This window comes from Chelmon rostratus, chromosome 12 (genome assembly GCF_017976325.1).
Source record: "Chelmon rostratus isolate fCheRos1 chromosome 12, fCheRos1.pri, whole genome shotgun sequence".
Taxonomy (NCBI): Eukaryota; Metazoa; Chordata; class Actinopteri; order Chaetodontiformes; family Chaetodontidae; genus Chelmon; species Chelmon rostratus.
Genome location: NC_055669.1, coordinates 16,427,986 through 16,448,485, shown reverse-complemented (window position 1 = coordinate 16,448,485; position 20,500 = coordinate 16,427,986). Strand labels below are relative to the sequence as shown.

The 20,500-nt window shown below is 42.9% G+C and overlaps 1 protein-coding gene across 3 annotated transcripts in view; it reads right to left on the bottom strand.

Moving 5' to 3' along the window:
- Nucleotides 1–4,579: 4,579 nt before the first annotated feature.
- Nucleotides 4,580–20,500, bottom strand: part of agap3 (ArfGAP with GTPase domain, ankyrin repeat and PH domain 3) — a 114,415-nt gene continuing 98,494 nt past the window's right edge. For all 3 annotated transcript variants that reach the window (XM_041948285.1, XM_041948286.1, XM_041948284.1), the window contains exons 16-18: nucleotides 19,294–19,516; nucleotides 9,144–9,399; nucleotides 4,580–7,722 (exon numbers count right to left, since the gene is read on the bottom strand). In XM_041948285.1, the coding sequence (XP_041804219.1) occupies nucleotides 7,492–7,722; nucleotides 9,144–9,399; nucleotides 19,294–19,516 (710 nt within the window). In that variant the 3' untranslated portion in view covers nucleotides 4,580–7,491. The remainder of the gene's footprint in view (nucleotides 7,723–9,143; nucleotides 9,400–19,293; nucleotides 19,517–20,500) is intronic.

Here is a 20,500-nt window from a genome sequence, read left to right as displayed (position 1 = left end):
TAATCCATCCACGTTACAAATGATCGTTTTCCTCCTGAAGCATCATGAGCTGAAAGGTAAATGGTGGGTCTTTTTATTTGTTAAACAGCAGCAGTGATTGATTTCTCTTTAGGAGGCCATGTTGTCTCAAGTGGACTGATGGATCCTCATTAGAAGGGGCACATTCAACACACTGTAATGAACTTATCTATCAGTCACTGCAGAGGGAGCAGCCAACTGACAGCAGCCCTCTCTAATCTGAGAGCTAAACATTTGCTTTGGGTTAAACATTAAAAGTGGACTCTCACATAAATATAAAATCCTAACAAGGAGTAATTTAATAAGAGCTGCAGAGGCTTAAAATCCAATTTTAAAACCTGTTAAAAAACATAATGTGGCACATCACATTGCATCACCCAATGGCTACCAGAGTTTTATTAAATATTGTGTTGTTTTCTTTATACAGCTGATTTTTAAAGAGGTTTGATATTTAAGAAATATAGACACCTGTGGGTAAATTCTTAAAAAATAAAAATCGTAGAATATTTCAGGAATTTAGGTTTAGAAAAAGCAACATACGACTTCTAAAAATGGCACAAAAGCCTAAAGCTAATATATAGAATTATTGCCTACAGCTACATAACTGCTTACACTATAGAGCTCATCTGCAAGACCATACTGACATAAGCAAATAAATGTGACAGCCGGCTCACTCAGACCAAATATGGGAAGTTACACAGCAATGTAAGATTACAGAGCAGCACTACTAAAATAATCTGGAGCTAAAATAATGTCTGGCCACACAGCTCTCCTGTTACAGGAAAGGGAAAACAGGCTTTGATGTTTTATGCAAACCTTCATATGGGTCTGAGTTCTCTGAACTGTTTCCAGAAAAAGCTCATGTTGGAATAATTTCACTTCAGCTCGGATGAGAGAAGGTGATTGCTTTTCCTGTTTCCAAAATAGACTCATGCCTCAAGCCATGTTTAACCCCCTGAAGCAGCAGCACCTGTTGACGTATGAGGATAGGGCGAGGTTCTTCAAATATTTTATTAGTATTAATATTTCATTAAATGAACCAGCCCTCTTCTTAATCAGTATTTAGCCAAAATATGGTGGTTTTGGGTTGAGAGTGTTGGGAAAAAATCTCCCTGAATTTTCAGCAGGAAACACATTATTATCTCACATTTCATTTCCCCCAAGCCTCTCATGGGGCGCACACGCTGAAAGTGATTTTATCTCCGTTTGACCTCAGAGCATAAATAGACATTTCATGACCTGGGCACCCATGAGTAGTAAAGTTTATTTCACCGTCCACCTCATACATCAAGACTGTGTCACTTGGATGGGGATTCAAGGAGTGATGATCGTGTGAGGGAGCAGTGGAAGTTTTATAATGGTCCAAGAGCTGACTAATATAGGCGGTCAATTCCACGACATTGTGCCAGAGTGCAACAGCTATTTCGGTCCCCATGAGCTGCAAGGTGGAGGTGACGATGAGGAGCCATGACACGGCTCAGACACTAAGTTCATGTTGGTTGTTATTATTGAGATCCTGTGAGAGGGACTGCTTCGGTTTTATTGCAGAGTGGGCTTCTCTGCTTGTAAAGGCAGGAAAAAATAATTAGCACTGGGATTATTAACTAAAAAGCTGACATATTATTGGATTTGCTTTTTCAAAACACGCAAAAATGAATAGCATGTCACTTTTTTGGCCAGAACAGGTGCTTTTTTGAATGACTTCCTTGTGAATTTGTTCATCCTTTATGAGTTTTATTAACCTCTCTTCCATTGAAGCTACACTTTAAGAGAACAGACAGTGTCTGGATCATCCTGCCACTTGAATCACAAATTGAAATATCAGAAGTTCTCTCCAGCAAAGACATTAAAACATTTCCACACTCCCCACCTGGAGAGGGAGCGGGAGAGGATAGCGAGGGATCTCATTACTTGCTGGTTGTGTGAGTGCAGGCTGCTCAGCGCCGACTGGAGGCCTGACTTCTTGGGAGGGTCCGGACGGTCGTGGCTACAGTGATGTATGGGCAGATGCATCAAATCGCACAAGATAAACAAGCGATGAGTTTCATCAGGGCCATCATAGCTTTAATTTGGCTGCCTAATGAGTCAGATCTAGTGGCGGAGATAAGAGTTGTCAGAGGCCCAGCTCTAATGAATTTCTTGCCACTTGTAATCAAGGTTGCCTGTCTGAGGGGGGATGATTAATGGAACCCTGGAGGATTCCCTCGGCCCTCAGCCTTCATTACAGCTAATGCATTCTCAGGCAAATTAACAGAGAAATGCAGGCAAAAGCCAACGGGGAAGTGGAGAGAAAGAGAGAGGGGAAGAAGAGAAGGGGAGAATGGGAGAGAGCAATGGGAACAGAGCGTTTATGTAAGACAAAGGAGAGAGGGTGAAGAGGAAGATGGCATGGTGGGTATGAAGCAGCCAGGTTGGCAGCAGGAGACAGAAAGAGGGAGGCAGGGATGAGCTGAAATCCGCTGATTAGCAAGAGGCTCAAGGATATGGAAATACGAATGGAGGCATGAGTTTGGGGCAGTCGTGGAGGGCAGGGTGCAACACGGATGCACTGGTCAGCCATGATGGAGCTAAAATTGATAAATGGATGTTCACGTCTTGGGGGGGGGGGGGGTTCAGGAGAGGAGAGGTGGTCAGGTGGAAGGAGCAGAGTTGACACAATTACTGGTTAAAGAGGTTAAAAGGGTGAATGGAGGAGGAAAAAAAGGGAGCAACAGGAACTTATCCAAATCCAGACGGGCTGACAAACACGTGTAAGACAAACCACCTTAAAGCAACATTTATGTTACGACCGGGCACATCACTGACTGCTTGCTAAACAGGCTGTTAAAGTGGCCCGTGGCCAAGCAGCTCCTGCATGTTATGGAAATATGGATTTAATGTTTGCAAATATGGTCTCGTCAGGTCTTTGTGTACCCATCCATCAGCCTCAGACCCACCTCTGCAATCTTGGAGGCAATTTGTCTGAGAAGAGGTGGGCGGCAGAGAGCCCTCCTCGCTGTTTAGCAGGCCCTGATGAAATATCAAAACACACAGCAGTGCAAGCAAGCGCTCCAGTCTCACCACAACAAACACGAGTGCATGGCCGGGGTCTGCCAAGGCGTGAGGCACGGGAATAAATTACAGGACGCGTTCTTCCAGGGACATTTCTCAATAAATGTGGAATAAATATGATTCAGTTCAGATTAATTTAAGCAAGATGTAAAAATTGTGACGTTTAAAGCCCCTGAAGACTTGGCATCAACACTAAGGCTGCTGTAATCGCTATTTTTATTTTAACAATGGCTCATATCAATACGTTAATGTGAAAGGGCCTGTTTGTAGTGATAAACTCACAGAAAATCATCACCTGACTCTGCAGTTTCCCTCAGACCTGAACTTCTTCAGCATCTTTTATCTCATTGTTTTGGTTTTCTTGCCTGTACTTTACTGCTTTGCTTCACCCTCAACGTCCTCATAGTCATTTCCAGCGAAAAAGAAAGCTCTAAAATCTCTCTGGACAATACCTGCCCCACACCAAATGGCAGACACACACAGTTAGCACTAGCTGGTGAACATAGTGGAGCATTTAGCAGCGAAAGAGCCAAATATTTCCCTTAGGAGTTGGTGGAGACCAAAATAGAGCTAAAAGTAGTGGATATTGGGCATAATTAAAAAAAAAAAGTTTAACAGGCAAAACCTCCAACTAGTCTGCATATGGGTGTGGTTTGTGATCTGGCTGACAATAACCCATCAAATGCCATCAGAATCTCATTAATATTGCTACATTTTGATTGGTGCAGGGATATGTGACATCACCTTTTTCTGAATGAGCCCTGCCCACTTCAAACCAGTGAGAAGAGCACATAGGACAAAAAAAAGCTAAAAAATATTTTGTGAGAAATAACTAAAACTCATAATTGTAGCTTTGTCAGAAAACCATGTGCTCCTATATGACTCCATTACTACTGCTAAGGAAGCCAATTGATAATAAAAGTTTCAGGGCCTTAAAGCGTGACCCGGTGCATTGTGCTTCCATGTCAAGCCAACGCCTAGGGAGGAAGAGGAGACACTAAAGAGAAACCAGGTGATAAGGCTCAAACAATGCCAGCCAACAGAGAGAGGAAGGGGATGAAGATATGCTGAGACAAGATTAGCAGGAAATAAGAAGTGGATTAGTGAAGGCTTGACTCCTCCGAACACTGAGACCTTTCACTTTTCCCAACAGTGTTGTGCTGCCTGACACTAAGCCTGGCTCTTTATCTTAATCCTCTTTCAGCAACTGTTGGGGGGTCCCGCAGGCAGGAAGTGGAGATGTTGCTTTACTTACCTCAACACAGGCTTGGTTGATTCATCTTGGACACATTAACAGGACGGAGTCTGTTCCACTGATGTTGAATTTCTCCATGAAGTTTGGGGATGATGACATGCAAAAGGCAAAAACATGAAATGGCAGTTCTTGAAGCGATGGCGAGACTTTTATTTTGAAAGCGAGTCTCATCTCGTCAGTTGGGCGCCACCGGGTCATGTGCAGAGGCCACGGGAGCATGATGGATGACGAATGAACACATACACCAGACAAATGTGTCGATTTCCCTAAATGCAGGGAAGGCTACATCGTTTTATTTGAGTGTTTATTAATAGGTCAACAGTCAGCCAAGCATCCAAGCATACAACATGTTACTCTTTAGCTTTTGCTTTGTTTCACGTTCTGAACGTAAAGGAATTACAATAGGAAAATTAACTTGAACAAAAAGAAAACAAAAAAAGATATTTACATACTGCATTATAAATATGTCAAATGTACATCATTATACACAAGTACCAAAGATGGCCGATTAATGTCGAGACCAAACAGAAGTACCTTAAAAATATGCCTAAAGAGAAACAAAAACAACATATCAAAATATGGTTCGTGGGTCAAGGGGACTGTTGACCTAAAACCAGTTTAGCTTGTTTCTCTAGGAGGAGCTTGTCTTCAGATAAAAGCATTAAGCTAATATGTACACTTCATGTTACGTTTGGGGAGAAAAAACAGGCAGGCTTATAATGTTTTTTTCAGCATCTACCATACGCAAATAAGGGTTCAGGTAACCACTACACACATTAAACTCCTTTCGGTAATCCCATCGGACACTGAAATGTACTTATTGAAATAAGCTGGTCAAGTAGAAACAAGAAATAAGGCCGTACCACTGAACAGTGCAAGTAAATTCAAAAGTATCTGGCTGAATTTGAGGCCGTTTGGGGATGTCTTGAAGAAATTGTCTGACATTTTGAGAAATACGCTTATTGCTTTTCTTGTTGCTTATTGCTCTCGTGCCTGTGCCTTAAGTGTGGAGCTAGCGCCAGGAAGAAGACGTTAGCTTAGCTAGCACAAAGAACGGAAGCAGGGGGACACAGTTAGCTTGGCTCTCTCCAAATTTGGGAAAGCTGCCAGCACCAGCACCTCCAAAGCTTACAAATTAGCATAATATGTCTTGGTTCTTTAATTCATACAAAAACAGAAAAGAAAAAAATGACAATTTGTGTTTTTAGAAGAAGCTAGGTGGTGTACCTTTTTGCTAGGCCGGGGTAACTGTTTGCTAGGCTAGGCTAATCATGTCCTGGCTCCAGCTCTGTGCTTGACGCACAGACATGAGAAAAGTATCGATCTTCTAGTCAATCTTCTGGTTGAGAAAGCCAATATGAGTATTTCCAGAAATGTCAAACTATTCCTTTACGATATCGCTACCTCCTGGATTTACAAACATCCTCTTTCGACCACATATTCATTCACTGTGGGCTCTGAAAACAGGAATACTGTAAAGAAATGTGAAGCTAAGGTACCAAGTTTATAACTTGCTCTGTAAACATACATCCTGCCTTTGTAAACCCAGAAAATCAAGATGGTTTAAAACCTTAAAAACGGCAGTTGAGTAAAAGGGATAATATTTACTATAAATGAACTGGCTTATCATGTCTGTGGAATACTGTACATTTGCATTATGCAAAGAGAGTCAAACTACTTATGCTTCCCTCTATGAACCTCCTTGCTCATATTAATCCCTAAATGCCACTCTCTCGTGAATGTATTTTGTTAATTCCCTGCTTTTAGACTGACAGGTTCTCAGGATGGGGGAGGGCACACAGGTTTAAGGAAAGGGTTGTTTTTTTTTTAACTCTTAAAGTCAGAGTTAGTTCAAACTGTTCTTATAAGCAACAAGGTGAAGGAACAAGAACTACTTTTTTTACAGATGTCTGTACATTAAAACACAGTTATGTCCCCATATCTTCACTGTGGGTCTCTTCTCTCCAGTGTCCTTTCTCCAATGTTTACGAACAGAAATGCCCAGTCGCTCGCTGCTGCACACGGTTACAGACGGAGACGTAAGCACACACGTGTCATACAGTTATGTATGGACACACACACACAGCACCATATTTCACAGCAACGGGAGAGGAAATGCTCTTGAGGGTACCAATTTTACAGCCTTTGGTCACAGGAGGCGAAGGGATATTCCAGTACGCTGACGGTTTGAAATTGGTGGTGAATCTGTGTCAAACAATTACCAAGACAATCTGGTCAATCGGAAAATTACTCCACAAAGACATCATAATGGCACAATTTCACTGTTTCAATCAAACCTTTGAATTTGAATGAATTCTGATTGAAGAGGCACGCTTACAAAGCCATGTGGCTCAATGGTCATAAAACATTAAGCCCCTTAATTCCTTTATAGTCACGGACACTTTTACTGGAGGATCACGATAAGGGTGGCAAAGGAAATGGCTCACTTTCATCCGAAAGGAATTCAGCAATCAACTCCTTTATGATGATCTGAACCCATTTTCCTGTGAATTAAGTATCTAAATCATTTGGACTCTTCAACTATAATTGCTTTGCCTTTGTATATGAATAATATGTCAAGAGTTTGATGGCTGTGTTGAAGACATGCATCATTACTAAAGCTGTAACAGCCACTGATATCATGGAAGATTTAGTTTCTTTCCCACATCATTGTTTTGTCACTTGTAAAACTATTCCTCACAGTTTTATGTTATTATGCTCAGGCTTGGAAATTTGAGGGAAGTTTCTCATTCACGCTCATTATAAAATCAGCTCACATCGCAGAAGGGGAAGACATAAAAGGAAATGTTCAAGCATTAAGGAAATGCTTTTCGTAGGGTTAGGTATGAACGCCAGCGAGTCATTTGTTTGGTTGACGCTTAAGAAACAAAAAGCTTAAAGCTGATCATGATCACTTCAGGCCAAGATTGAACGAATTTAACAAACAAAACGAATAAAAAATAATAATATAAAACAAACAATGTACAACGTCCGAACACCAAACGCCCACTTCTTTCGGCGTAGTGGAATATCAACGAGTCCATCCCTCCTGAGATCTCTCCATTGGTGCTGATTCTGGTTACACAGTGTGAAACAGAGGAAGTGCTGGGAGGAGACGGGGGTGGGTTCGGGGTTTCGTGTGTTTGTCGGCGGCCGCTCTCTGGCTCCTACATGATGCTGATGCTGCGGTTGAGCTCACACTGGGCGTTGTTGTTGTTGATGTTGGGATTGGGGTTGCGGCGGCTCATGTTGGGCGTGGGCACGGACGTCAGGCTGCTCGTATCGTTGGGGCAACCGTGCTGAAGTAAGATGTCTGCGCACTCTTGGCTGCCGGCTCGCCGAGCGTAGGACAGCGTCGTCTGGCCACGGGCATCCCGACTCTTCACATCCACACCGTACTGCGAGAGGAGGTATAAGATTTTACACATTTCGAAAATTCCAAAGAAATTTACAGGAATTTATCAGCATTTACTATGCAAATAAATAAACGTGTGATGTGAGCAACCATGTAAAAATGGGATTTTAAATACCATATGGTATGCAATGCAAGCAATCTGTAGCTGAACCATTTTTTCTATTTCTACTCAGTTTACAATTTGCAGCTCATTTGAGTTTTCCCTATTTTTTCCTAATTTTTTCTCCTCACTCTTGACAACGAGAAGCATTTTCAGAGCTGCATTTGCCGCAAGAGCTCTTTGTTCAGCGTAAACTACAATTATCACTGTCTTCTTGAACAGGAAACGCAACAACCTTTGGATAACAGCATACATCAGTTTGAACTGCTCTCCTTTAAAAAAGGTCTGGGTAGTTTACATTGAAAACATTCGAACAATGAGCCGTATTCTCACTTCAACTTGTTGTACCTTTATTTTTTTAAGAGGCACTGAAGTTGTTTGACATTGTATGACAAAATTAGATATACAGTATATTCTGTATCTGCTTATCCCAATACTTATTAATTGCATTAAATCTGCAGTATATGGTGCTTTTATATGGCAAACTATTTAAACCCACAATGCTGGAGTAAATTTTATGTAAGGTTCCTTGACATTATATGGAAATATCCAAATATCTTGTCCATTTCACACACATTTATGCAGACTTGGCATATTTGGTATCTTGGACAACCTTGGATCTCTCTGACTTGATTGCAATTTGGAATGTTTGAGCAATGCTTGCCGCACAACATCTTTGCTTCTTTAGCTGTAGCTACTACTGAGGTTCCTGTATTTGAAATGTTTAGTTTTAGCAGCCTTGAGGGACATTCCTCACTTGAAATGTCAAATTTTTAGACTAAAAGCAGACTACTGTCTGGGCCAAGATGATAAATAAATAGATGATTCAGTAGTTCTCCGTTGGAATTTATTCCAAGCAGCATGGAGAGGACTTTAAAACAGTTTTAAACACTTTAAAGTGTCATGTTGGGAAATGAATGGTACGCTTTTATTTATTTTATTTTATTTTATTATTTTGTAGATTGTCAGCACCTTCCTGGGCTGTTTCTTGGAAAGGCTTGTATAATCTAATACTAATTGGAGCTGAGACAGTTATTTTGGTTAGAGTTTATTTAGTTGTGTTGAGTTTCTGGGGAGTTACTGATTACCAGATGAACTGCCTTAAAGGAAGTGTCCCTTTTAAATTAAACTTGCAGAAAATATAACTTAGCTAACTGAGAAATAAAAATCCAAATGATTAACATCTGGCACTAGAAACTGGTACATTTGGCAAGAGTTTAAAGAAGTGGTTGTTTAGAAATCTTTACTTTCACACATCTAAATGCCTACAATAACAATGTCCATCCACCTCTGACCCAACTCACCCAGATGAGCAGCTGTGTGATGACCACATTGGCCATTGCGCAGGAGAGGTGCAGGGCGGTGCGTCCGTCTCCGTCCCCGTAGGTCTCGTTAACCTCCTCCTTGGTGCCGTGTGCCAGCAGCAGCACCACCAACCTCAGGTCATCCTCCACCACCGCCCGAAGGAGCTGCTGCCCCAGGGGCACATCCGACTGGGGCAGTCCCACCAGGAAGAGCTTCTGCTCATACTTGGCTCGGATCCAGCGCTCCTTCTCCTCCCTGGAGGGAAGGAAATGACAGGGACGCTACAGGTCAGGCGGGGTGAAACATGGTCAACATGTTATGAGCAATTTAGCACCGAAGCTTAAGAACTTTCAATGCATAGCTCATAATTCAGAGGCAGTAATTTGAAGACAAAGCCACGTGGGACAGTAAGTATTACAGTAATTGGCCTAAAAGACACACTGGTGTAAGCGACAATTCAAAATTATAGAGCACAGGAAAGCCACTAGCCTCCACTATCACAGTGGGAAATAATACAGTGAGATTGGCTGCAGAGATGAGAGAATGCCAAAGGGTATGGCGCTCTGGGCAATATTCCACTTTCTAGTGATTACAGTCGACAGCAAGACGGTTAGAGCCTGGCCAGCTTTCTAAAGGTTACACATCTTGAACAGCATGTCTGCTGCGGACAATACAGGAAGGAGGGGGATGTATTTTTATCAGCACTGTCGGCTGTCAGTCTGAACTGGTGGATCCCCTCCACAAAAGAGGCAGTGTGTCTCCGAGCCCCAGTCTCCCTTGGGGTGGCTGGGCCCTGAGTCAGATCGATGGGGCTGAATGGCAGCCAGAGAGGGACGGTGGGATGTGGGGCTCCTTCACTCCAGCCTGCAGCAGAGAATAGAGGCTGAGAGAAGGCTCCATCCTCTATCGCCAGGCAGAATTCTATCTATTGCTCTCCATCTTGACCCCCCGTTTCATTCTCTGCCCACATACAAACTGTCCAAATAAGAAAGAAAAAAAAAATCAATATCAATATGTGAATGACTGAGCATGCCCAGTGTGGCACTAACCCCGTGACCCTGTCAGCCGGCGTGATAAGGGGAGCAGAAAGAGGCTGTTGTTTGGATTTGTGGGTGAGTGACAGAGAGGAGAAGGTTTGTACGGATAAGTTGAAGCGGCGACGCTGGCCGGAGTGACAAGGCTCTCGTGGGACTCTCCATCAACGAGCCGACGGGTAGCAGCAAGTAGAAACTGACGATCTAATTCAATTCTCTTTCATCATAATCACAGTGACAACAAACTCCAAAAGCACAGCTTAATTACCAAAATCCGGTGGCGCTCACAGGTTTGTCAAATGACATTTAAAGGATGAAGCTGATGTTATTTTATTTTTTTGCTGTCAATGAATCCCCTGAAAAGACCAAAACCAACAATGTGTTAGCACTTATCTCAACAGTTTCCAACCTCCCTATGCTGTCTCTGGCTCCCTCAGCTTAACTAAAATATTGTTTAATTTTTAAAACAAGGCTCAGTCATTTCCTAAAATATCTGGGCATTGTAGTTTTTAACCAAAAACCGCAGGAGTAAGTAGTGCTACTTGGGGATTATTTTCAGCTGTGGAGGAATACAGATTTGGTGCACGAGTTAATTTACAGCAGCAAAACGGTGCATGTGGGTTCAACTTAAATAAACCTCAGCGCCCACGTTCATCATAATGAAGGAACGTGTGTACGTGTAGTGCATCTGTGTGGATCACTGATGTGCTTTTAATAGTTTCTGGTCTGTGGCACTGGGAAATATGCAACATCAGGTTTTGGCTACACAGATAATACTAGTTAGTAGGATAAACTCATCTTTGTTGTTGACAATAAGAAAAATAAAAATAAAAATGCAGCATCTCTTTCCTGAAACAACATCCTGGTTGCTGTAATCCAAAGATATCTAGTTATCCCAAAACCTGCTCGAGTAAAACCAGAAACCATCTGCACTGCAAAATACAGAAAAGAGAAAATAAGTTACTTTGTAATTTGTGTGAAATGACCCAGAGTATATCCCCAAAATAGCCTATTTTCAATTACAGCAGCAGTTTTAACAACAGTAACCAGTTCAACATTAGTCACTCTCCTTTATTACAACCTTAGCAGCTAGGTGTCAAAGCTGCCAACTTACCACAGACAGCAACCATTTTCAGACTCATATGTCAGCTGCCAGGCTCACTTCACAGAGCAGCCTTGCACAGAGGAGCCTGGCACCGGCCCAAACTACAGGAGTTAAGGATATGATGGAGGAGGCGCATGTCTTTATCAGAGCCTGAGCACAGACTGATTAACTGCAAAACCCCAACAGAAGCTCATAAAGCAACTTAGCCTACTTAAAATAGTCTTAAAGCTATTACGTCTAGAAGCATATGGGTACATTTCTGTTATGACCTCAAAGAAAATGTAGAGAAGAAAAGTCCTTCACCCAGTGAAACCTTAAGAAAATCTTTTCTTAAGGATGAGGGTATTATGTGAGCAACAATACAGCCCTAATGGCAGGCAATTGCACTGGCTTAGAGTTTTATGGTGTAAGACCTCCATCAATCCCTACTCAGTCATTATGTGTGGACAAGCCTGTTAGCAAATCAATTGGCCTTAGAACCAGTGTTCTGCTCAGAACAGGAAGGGGCCGTCCTGCCCTCCCCTCTTATTTCCGGTGGACTCTTTGCGAACAAGTGTCTTTTTATTGTTGTTGTTTTTACTGCCAAAGAGGATAAAGTCTGTCCGAAAAACCCTGTAAGCAACTGTAATCCCCAAGGCAGAAAATGTAGAACCTTCCACAAAAAATCTGAGCATGGCTAAAACAAATCAGTGAGAGCTGTTGTCCAAAGTTTGCTTCGGAAAGCCAGACCATGAATGAGATGCTGAATGTGTAGAGCCCAGTGAATTGATATGAGCTAAATGAGGCAGAAAGTTAGCACCAAGATGTGAAACAAAAAGGCTGAGGAGAGCCATTAAGAAGACGTCAACATCTCAGAAAGGAGCCCTGAGGACACTTTGTTATCCTCCGCTGCAAAATCAGCCCCCAGGACCTGCAGCAAAAGGCCTCACTCGCCGCTGATGCTGAGCTCTAAATTCAACCACAGCTCTCTTTTACACGGCCTACTTTAAAGGAAAAAAAGAAAAAAGAAAAGCAGGCAGGCAGTGTTTTTTTTTTTTTTTTAATTCCTAAACTGCTGCCACTTGAAACACAGAGTGTGGAGGGAAGTGAAATGGTAATCCCGCCTCTGTCCTTTGTTTGAAATAGAAAAACAATCCAAACAGAGGTAGGGTTTAGACAGTCAGGGGGAAAACTGAGACCCTTGAAAAGGACACTTCCTCACCGCAGGAGGAAGAAAAATAAAATCAGCAGATTTAGCATGTCAAAGCGCCAGGACAGAGAAGGAGGGGAGGGTGGAGAGGGAGAGGAGAGTGAATTTTCACAGCATGGGGGGATATTTAGGAAATTGAACTGATGGTTACTCTTACATGCACGCACACACACACACACACACATCCAGGCATGGGCACCAACAGACACCAATTTCCCCACCCTTGCTTGAGCACATACTTGTTCTAAATTTCTCTGTTGCTTAGGGGACAGAGGGGAGCTTAAGGTTCCCAATAAAAATGCCTGTGTCTCTCTTCAACTAAAAACAAGCACCGTGTGCTTCGCCACAAACTCCCTTCATCATTCAGAGTTATATCTCACATCTTGTTTGACTTTCTGTCACTGAATTTTTTTTTTTTTAAAGAAATCTCGGGCAAACATCAAAATGCTTAGTGACTCCGAAGTGGAAATGGGCTCCTGTCCAGAGCTGGTGTCCCCTTTCATTTAGAGCCCACCTAGATAAAGGCCGCCTTAACAGTAGAGAAAGGCCTCTTTTATAATTCTATTAGAGCTCTGTCCTTTCAGCTCTCCGTTGAGCAATGGATCCTGACCCTGACTTAATTAAGTGGCAAATGGCGGAATGATTCTCCTAAACCCAGCCCACGGAGTCAAGAACACATGACTGAATTCAAATAAAGAGGGACAAACAAGGATAATTAGTCAAGCCTGAAAGACAAAGGCGAACAGGAATTTATAAGGAGGGAAGGGAAACTGAGACGGCGGGGGTGGAGCCAGCAGTGGAGTAGCCACAGAATGACCAATCTGACTGCCTGCAATAAAGGTGCATTGGTGCATAGGAAGAGGAGGATGTCCGTCCCACTGCTCGGCCATCTTTCAAACACACACTGAGTCCTCCTAAACAATCAAAGCTTCTAAAGCTCCTCCTACTCTTCCCCGAGGATCCAAATTCACTGCGGACACATCAAATAGACGCAGTGAAGGGGAGAAATGGCGGTGGTGGTGTTGGAGGGTCGGAGTCGGAGGGGCGGGGGGGATCTTGGGTTTGACCAGCCTGAACAGACCTCACAGTGGGGGTGGGCAACTTGTATGGGGACCGATTCCCATGCAGCCAGCAGCTTCACTTCCACAAACCGAGGGGAGGGAAGAGACAGAAAGTGAGGAAGAGGGACAGCAGCAGAAAGACAGAGAGGGGGCTCAGAGGGAAACGACAGAGATGGAAAAAAAAAAAAAGAGAAAGCGCACACAACAGGGAAAGAATGCTGGGCCCCAAAGCATCAAAGGTTGCTAAGGGCGAGAAATGAAGGAGCAACACAGTAAACGCCACAGCAAAAGTGCTAAATAAGGCCCCCTATGGTCCACCGGGTACAGTGTAGACATGGTATGCCCCACTCTGAGAAGAACAGCTGCAGAAGAATTAAGACAAATATTTTAACAAGTGCAATAGCCACTTTCCTTGCTTCCAGAGCGCGGCCTGAACAGATGACCAGAATTCAAAAGGTTGTTGTGTGGAGCTCTATAGAGAGGCCAACAGGAGAGCATCTGGGTGCCGTAGGCAGGCAGAGGGATGAGTTGAATATATTGTGACATTAATGAGGTTGTCAGACTCCTCGTGATGGAGTGGCTGTGTTTTTGTGCCAGCAAGACTAACACCCTTAAATGCTCATGCTGTTAACCCCTGCTGAACCCTCGCCTCTCATACAAAGCTGAGGGGACGATAACACATGCCCCTCTTATGCATGCAGGCCGCTTCACGTACGCACACGTCTCAAAATGCCGGCCGCATGAAGCGACTGTCTTGGATCCGTTTTTTGTTTCCTCGTCACCACACAAGCACGTTTTGTTAAGATTTTGTAATGCTAACAATATTGCAACTAAATTGGATGGTTAAGTAGGCTGCATCATCATGAATCAGTGCTCTACATCTACCTGGCTCTGAAAACCCGGTGGCATGTGGGCAATTAGTGACTGTGGTACCACTTCTCCCACACAGGGCTAATTACTGACCTGTGGGTTTCATTTAGAGAGGGAGGGAGAGAGAGAGAGAGAGAGAGAGAGAGAGAGAGAGAGAGAGAGAGAGAGAGAGAGAGAGAGAGAGAGAGAGGGAGAGAGAGAGAGTACACGGGAAGACCCAGCCATTCATTTGTCTTAATTAATTACTCTTCCTCCACCGGAGCTCATGGCAAGGCCGGCTATTCTAAAAGCTCTTTTGAGAGTTGGCGTTCCGGCACTCCTAACCTGTGAGTAGCCCGGAAGCTTCGCTCTGTGTTTTGGGGACTAACACAGAGGACAGAGGCCGCTGTGGACGAATCCTAGATCAGGAATCTAATGGCCACAGCGCCGATGCTGTAAACACGCAAACGGCTCGGGAGGACGAGCCAAGATGCCACCGCCGGGGCAGAAGGGGTTAAAAAGAAGCAGTGGGGCCAGGTTTGGAGAGGTTAGTGGTGTGATTCATTTTTATTACCGTGCGGCCCCTGCAGGCGGCAGGAGTGGCAAATTATTTCTGAAACAAAGTGGAGGGCTCTCATCAGAGCTATTACCTGCCTGTGGCCGAGGGCGGCGCGGAGCCTACAGAGGGTGACAGTGAGAGGCCCGCGTCAGTGAGGGATAGCCGTCCACATCCGTCCACGCTCCAGGACATCTCCCCCAAATGAGAACTGGTGTCTGTGTGTGTGTGTGTGTGTGCCACTCGATGAGGAGGTTAAAGTTAGCTGCTGGACCTCCCCCACAGTATCCGTCAAAATATTCTGCGGTGTTTTCTATCACGAACACGCCAAGCAATTAGAGGTGACGTGCAAAACACAACGACTCCCAGGCGCTAATTAAAAGAACAACTCCCCTCCAACATGCTGACTGCAGAGATCAGCCACGATTGCAGGGCTCGCACAAATTTATTATCACGGACTGTAACCTAGCCTGGTCTGACTTCCACTTTAATGCATCCTGTGGTGCTTTTTAATTAGGCCTTTATGAATGGGTTATAAATTGTAACAAATGGCTCATTAATAAATCAGTTATAAGCCATGAATTAAAAACAACTTGCCTGCTTGTGAAAAATCACTCTGAAATATCTGACTTCTTACCTTCTGGAAAGGGGCTGCAGACGATCAGGACCCAAATCAATCCATTTTTAACAAAATATTAACACTTATAACTGCACTCTTCATGATGAAAAGCCTTTATTAATGACTTATTAACCTTTGAAACTGCAGGCCTGGGGGCTTATTAGAACACATAAGCATTTATTAATGCATGAACAACATTTATAAATGCAATAATACCAAAAAGAAAGGTATGACACCAGCCAAAGGGATTTTTTACCACCTGGCAAGCCAGAATTTGCACCTATTAATGGCTTATAACTGATATAAAAATCATTAGCAAACAATTTCTGGCACATTAACAAAGCCATTAGTTACAACTAAATTTTATAAAGAGCACCATATTAGAAAATGGTACCATGCATTCTTCTACATCTAAAAACAGGTGACATACATGCAAATATGCATAGATGTAAACATGCTTCCCCTGATGCCTGTAATCAGTCTGATGTACACCAGTAATTTCTAGTGCTGCTCTGCGGCTCTGCGCACCACAAATCTATATGCTGTGTTCTTTCGATCAAGAATATCATAAGCTAAACCAATCTTGTGGATGAATGCTTTTAAGTTAAATCTCAAAAATGCAAGGGGTAAAACTAGTCTTGCAGGAGACATTCAATCAGACAGTGAGCTGATATTCAGGTAGTTACTGAATCGTTTAGATTAGGTGTCACTAATGTTTAGTGGGACTCGGGAGCCATACACTGCCTGCCAGGGTGCCATCACAAAGCTGCTACATGTCACCGACGTGACACAATTAAAATCCCCTCATATGTGCTCAAGTTAAGAGGAGTGCATGCAGACAGAGTCAGGCCAGGATTTATGGCGTTAAAAGAAAGGAGGAAAAAAAAAACTGCATCCCATGAAGCTGGTTATCATTCATCATTTGTGATAAAGCAAAAAATAATTTGATACTGACGTTTACCCCACAAGGGTACATTGTTCTATTAGCTAAAAAATAATCAGCACCTCAATAACCAGTGGCCATGTATGATATTTACAACTGCTGTTTTTTGTCTGAAGATTAGTTCTGCTGCAAATGAGATTTATTGTTTGACAGTGAAAACTAATGGAGACGCCGCTGCGGGATAAGATCGGATTTTTTAAGACAATGAAGAACCTTCCTGCTCGAGGCGACGTGGGACTGACAGTGGTAGGGAGAGGAATCAACATCAATAATCTTTCATCAAGTCCACAGCGGAGCGCTTTAGCACAGATACCATTCAATAAATAACTGTAGGCCATCATTCAGTTCTGAACTGGCCGGAGAGCGCAGGATGGATTCAAGAGGACGAGGCCTGAGACTACCAGCCGAGTGAAAACACAATGAAGAGCTGTTTGAAACAGCATTTCAAATGAACATCTGCTAAGACTTTAGTAAGGTACACATATGCACCATTAACTAGCTGCTTATTTTCAATGCATATTAGTAGCATACTAGCTTTTCATTAATCATTATTAAGCTCTTATTCTGCATGACCATATTCTACAACTACTAGGCCATTAACTAAGAATTTTCCCTCAATAACCTCCTAATTACTGTTTATTGATAATAAATTAGGAAGTTGTTGTACATGAATTACGATTTTAATAACCTTAATCTCCAGAATAATGCATCACTAAGTGCTTTATAACGACTAATAAAGAGCCAGTATGCTACTGTGGTCCCAGTATGTGTACATGAAAAGGCCTCTGACAGTATACTGTATGACCAGTAGTGGTTTGGTGCTGAAGAGTGTGTTGAAAGTTCTCCATTGACAAAAAAAAAGGCCTATGTATTTGCTACAAGTATTGGCCATGGTGAAATTAGGCCTGAAACTGATGTTTTCACGACACTGCACAAAACTGCACAGCTCTTTTAAATAACACTCATGTTGTACATGTTTTTACAGTATTTCTTCACATTTTATTGTCAATTTTCTATAGTTGTGCTTCTTGACTTGCGGTACTTGCTTTTTATCTTTCATGATGTTTTCTACCACCTATGTTCATGGTTATGCGCTAAAATAACCAAAGCAAATTCCTCGTATGTGAAAAAGTACTCGGCACAAAACCTGATTCTGAAAATGTTCCAAAATACCTACCTCCAGCTCCCAGAGCCCAAAGCAACATCTTCCTGTGACTTGATTTACTTCATCAATCCTCACACTGACAATGATTAATCACATTGATGATTGTATTTTTTTGTGATTGTATCAACTCATACCATTGGTTCTGAGCGCCCCATGTTTCATCAGCGATCCGTGCACTGCATGTTATTTTACATGTTGTACAGTTTACATGTTTCCCCTCTGGTGGACAGTAAAGTTGCATTGTATTCTATCAATCCCATAAATGTTTCAGCACTAGTGTAAATTTACAATATAAGAAGAAGAGAGCACTCAGAGGATGCATGTAGTACTTGCACTAAGGCTGCACAATCCACTGGATTAAAATAACTTGCTTTGTGGCTCACCTTTTAACCTGCTAATATATTTGCTGCTATCAAAGCACATCAACTTAATCTATGTGGCATTAATAATTTGCCAGCAACACAACATGGTCCAAAGCCTGCAGATTATATTTATATTATATTTGTATTCTTTTTTAGCCACAACAGCAACGGCAGAAGCAGCAGCAGCAGTCCTAAAAAACAACCGTGTTTCTGTTGGTCTGTCACTTTTTGCAACAAAGTTATAAAGCTGTGAAGTTAAAACAGTCTAATGCCACCAGGGAGACCCTACAGACAGTCTTTGCTGTGACAGACAGAGTGATGACCCGGCCCTGTGTGATGGATATGTGACACGGCAGCTTGGGGCCCGAGGGCCTGGCTCTTGGGGTGGGGTTTAGCCATAATGGTGTGCTTAATTACCTGCACAGCCACACAGCAGGTCATTAGTCAGACTGGGACGCTAGGTCTCACCTGTCACCAAGAGATAAACAATCCTCCTACCAGATCTGGGTACCTCAGAGGAGAAGGGAACAGATAGTCATTGGGGTAAGTTGGGGCAGGGCAGCACGGGGTGAGTGGCAAAGTATAATTTAAGAGACACACGTTGAAAAGATGGAACGCTACTTGTTAGCCTCCAAGAGTGAAAAACTCTAAATAAGTTGAATAAGTTCAAAACGATCCCACATTCCTGCTTATATTAAACTCATCTGTGTACGCTGACATCCAGCAGGAACGCAGAGCTTGGGCTGGCGTCAGATGTGGTTTACATTAAAAGGTCTTTTCCTGATTAGCGCTTACATGTCGAGTGACAAACTTGATGGATCTGGTGCTAGTCCGGGCATTTATCAGGTAAGTGCGAAATGATGTCACACGCCACACTCCCTCCATGAATTATGGTTTTTCGAGCCGAGTCAGAAGAGCGACGGACGTACAAGATAACAGACACTCTGCTGCAAATATTAGATATTACGTCCTGGAATGAAGACATGAGGCATATAGATGACTCAACTAAAACAGAGGCATTGTGATCAGTGTGTACACAGGACGGGCCGACGCTCAAACAATACATACTGTGCTCTTGGCTCAGCAGACTGACATTTATGGACCCCCGGTGCTTCTTATGGAGCGTTTTGTGGTGTGAACCGCCTGTGCTGTAATGTGGGTGGCCAATAAACGGCAGCTAATGGAGAGAAGACGGGGCTGCCTTCTCATTCCATAATCTCGTCATGCTTCATTAAGCAGCACCTTTATTTGCAGAAGGATGCTAACCTGGTGCTGTCGCTCCCCGGCTTGGTGTAGCCCTCCAAAGCGCCCTCCCACACGCTGTTGGCCATCGTGTTACCGATGGCCGTCATCACCATGCTGAGCTCCACCGGCCAGTCGTCCAGGTCCAGGGAGCGCACACGAGACAGGTGGGTGCCCAAGTTTCTGTGGATCCCGGAGCACTCGATGCACATCAAGGCGCCCAGGTTCAGACTGGCCCAGTCTGGGTCTGCGCGATAGAGAAGAAGAAACCATTAAGAGAGAGAAGCTACATGAACGAGACTGAGCGGGAGATTTATGATCTCATGATTCTTTAATCGCAGTAACCTCTTTGAGAAAAGGAACTCTACATCCTATCCTCTGGAAAAAGAACTTTTATTTTAAGGATTTTTGCTTCAAACTCTCTACAAGAGGAGGATTATTGTATTATTCAATTTTCACGATTGTTTTAAGATATGCTGCGGGTGTGGTATCATGTTTCACTGGTTATGTGCAAGTTTGACGAATGCGTTACTAGGTGTTACAGCCATATCTAAGATGCGCAGACTGAGCTGGTAAAAATAAATGCAATCTTAACCAGAACAACAGAATAAAAACATCAAACAGTCCTCATTATACTGACACCATACTATGCTTACACCGTAAGTTACAGTAGGCATGATAATGATAAAGCAGGCTATCATGTCCAATAAAGTCACTGAGAAATATGAGGTACCACAGGAAAATCTGAGTTATTTATTGTTTATTCATTATTATTATTAGTTATTGACGTCACTTTCTCAAGTAGTTAAATTGGTGTTTTTTCTTCTCATGAGAAAACAGTGGGAATAAAAATAGGGAATAACACAGAGGGAGCTTTGCTTGAAGACATTTTTCCCATAAAGGAAAGGTGTTGCAGACAATTGCACACTGTGGTTGCTGTTTATCCAACTTAAGATCCACTTAATTGCCCTCATTTGGCTTTTCTGCTGGCAATAATGGCAATGAGCAAGCAAGTGGTGAACCCAAATCTAAACCTGATCCATTTTTCATGACATTTTACAACTAAATATACTTTTGCATGATTGACTCAACGTCTTAAACATCACCAACTCTTCTAAGTGATGTTGAACCCTTTAAGTGGAGTTTCTCCTGTTGAAATGCTGCACTGCACAGCCCGACAGGAAGGATTTCACTAATTTCTTCAAGCAATTAAGTTCAGCTTTGTTGCAGT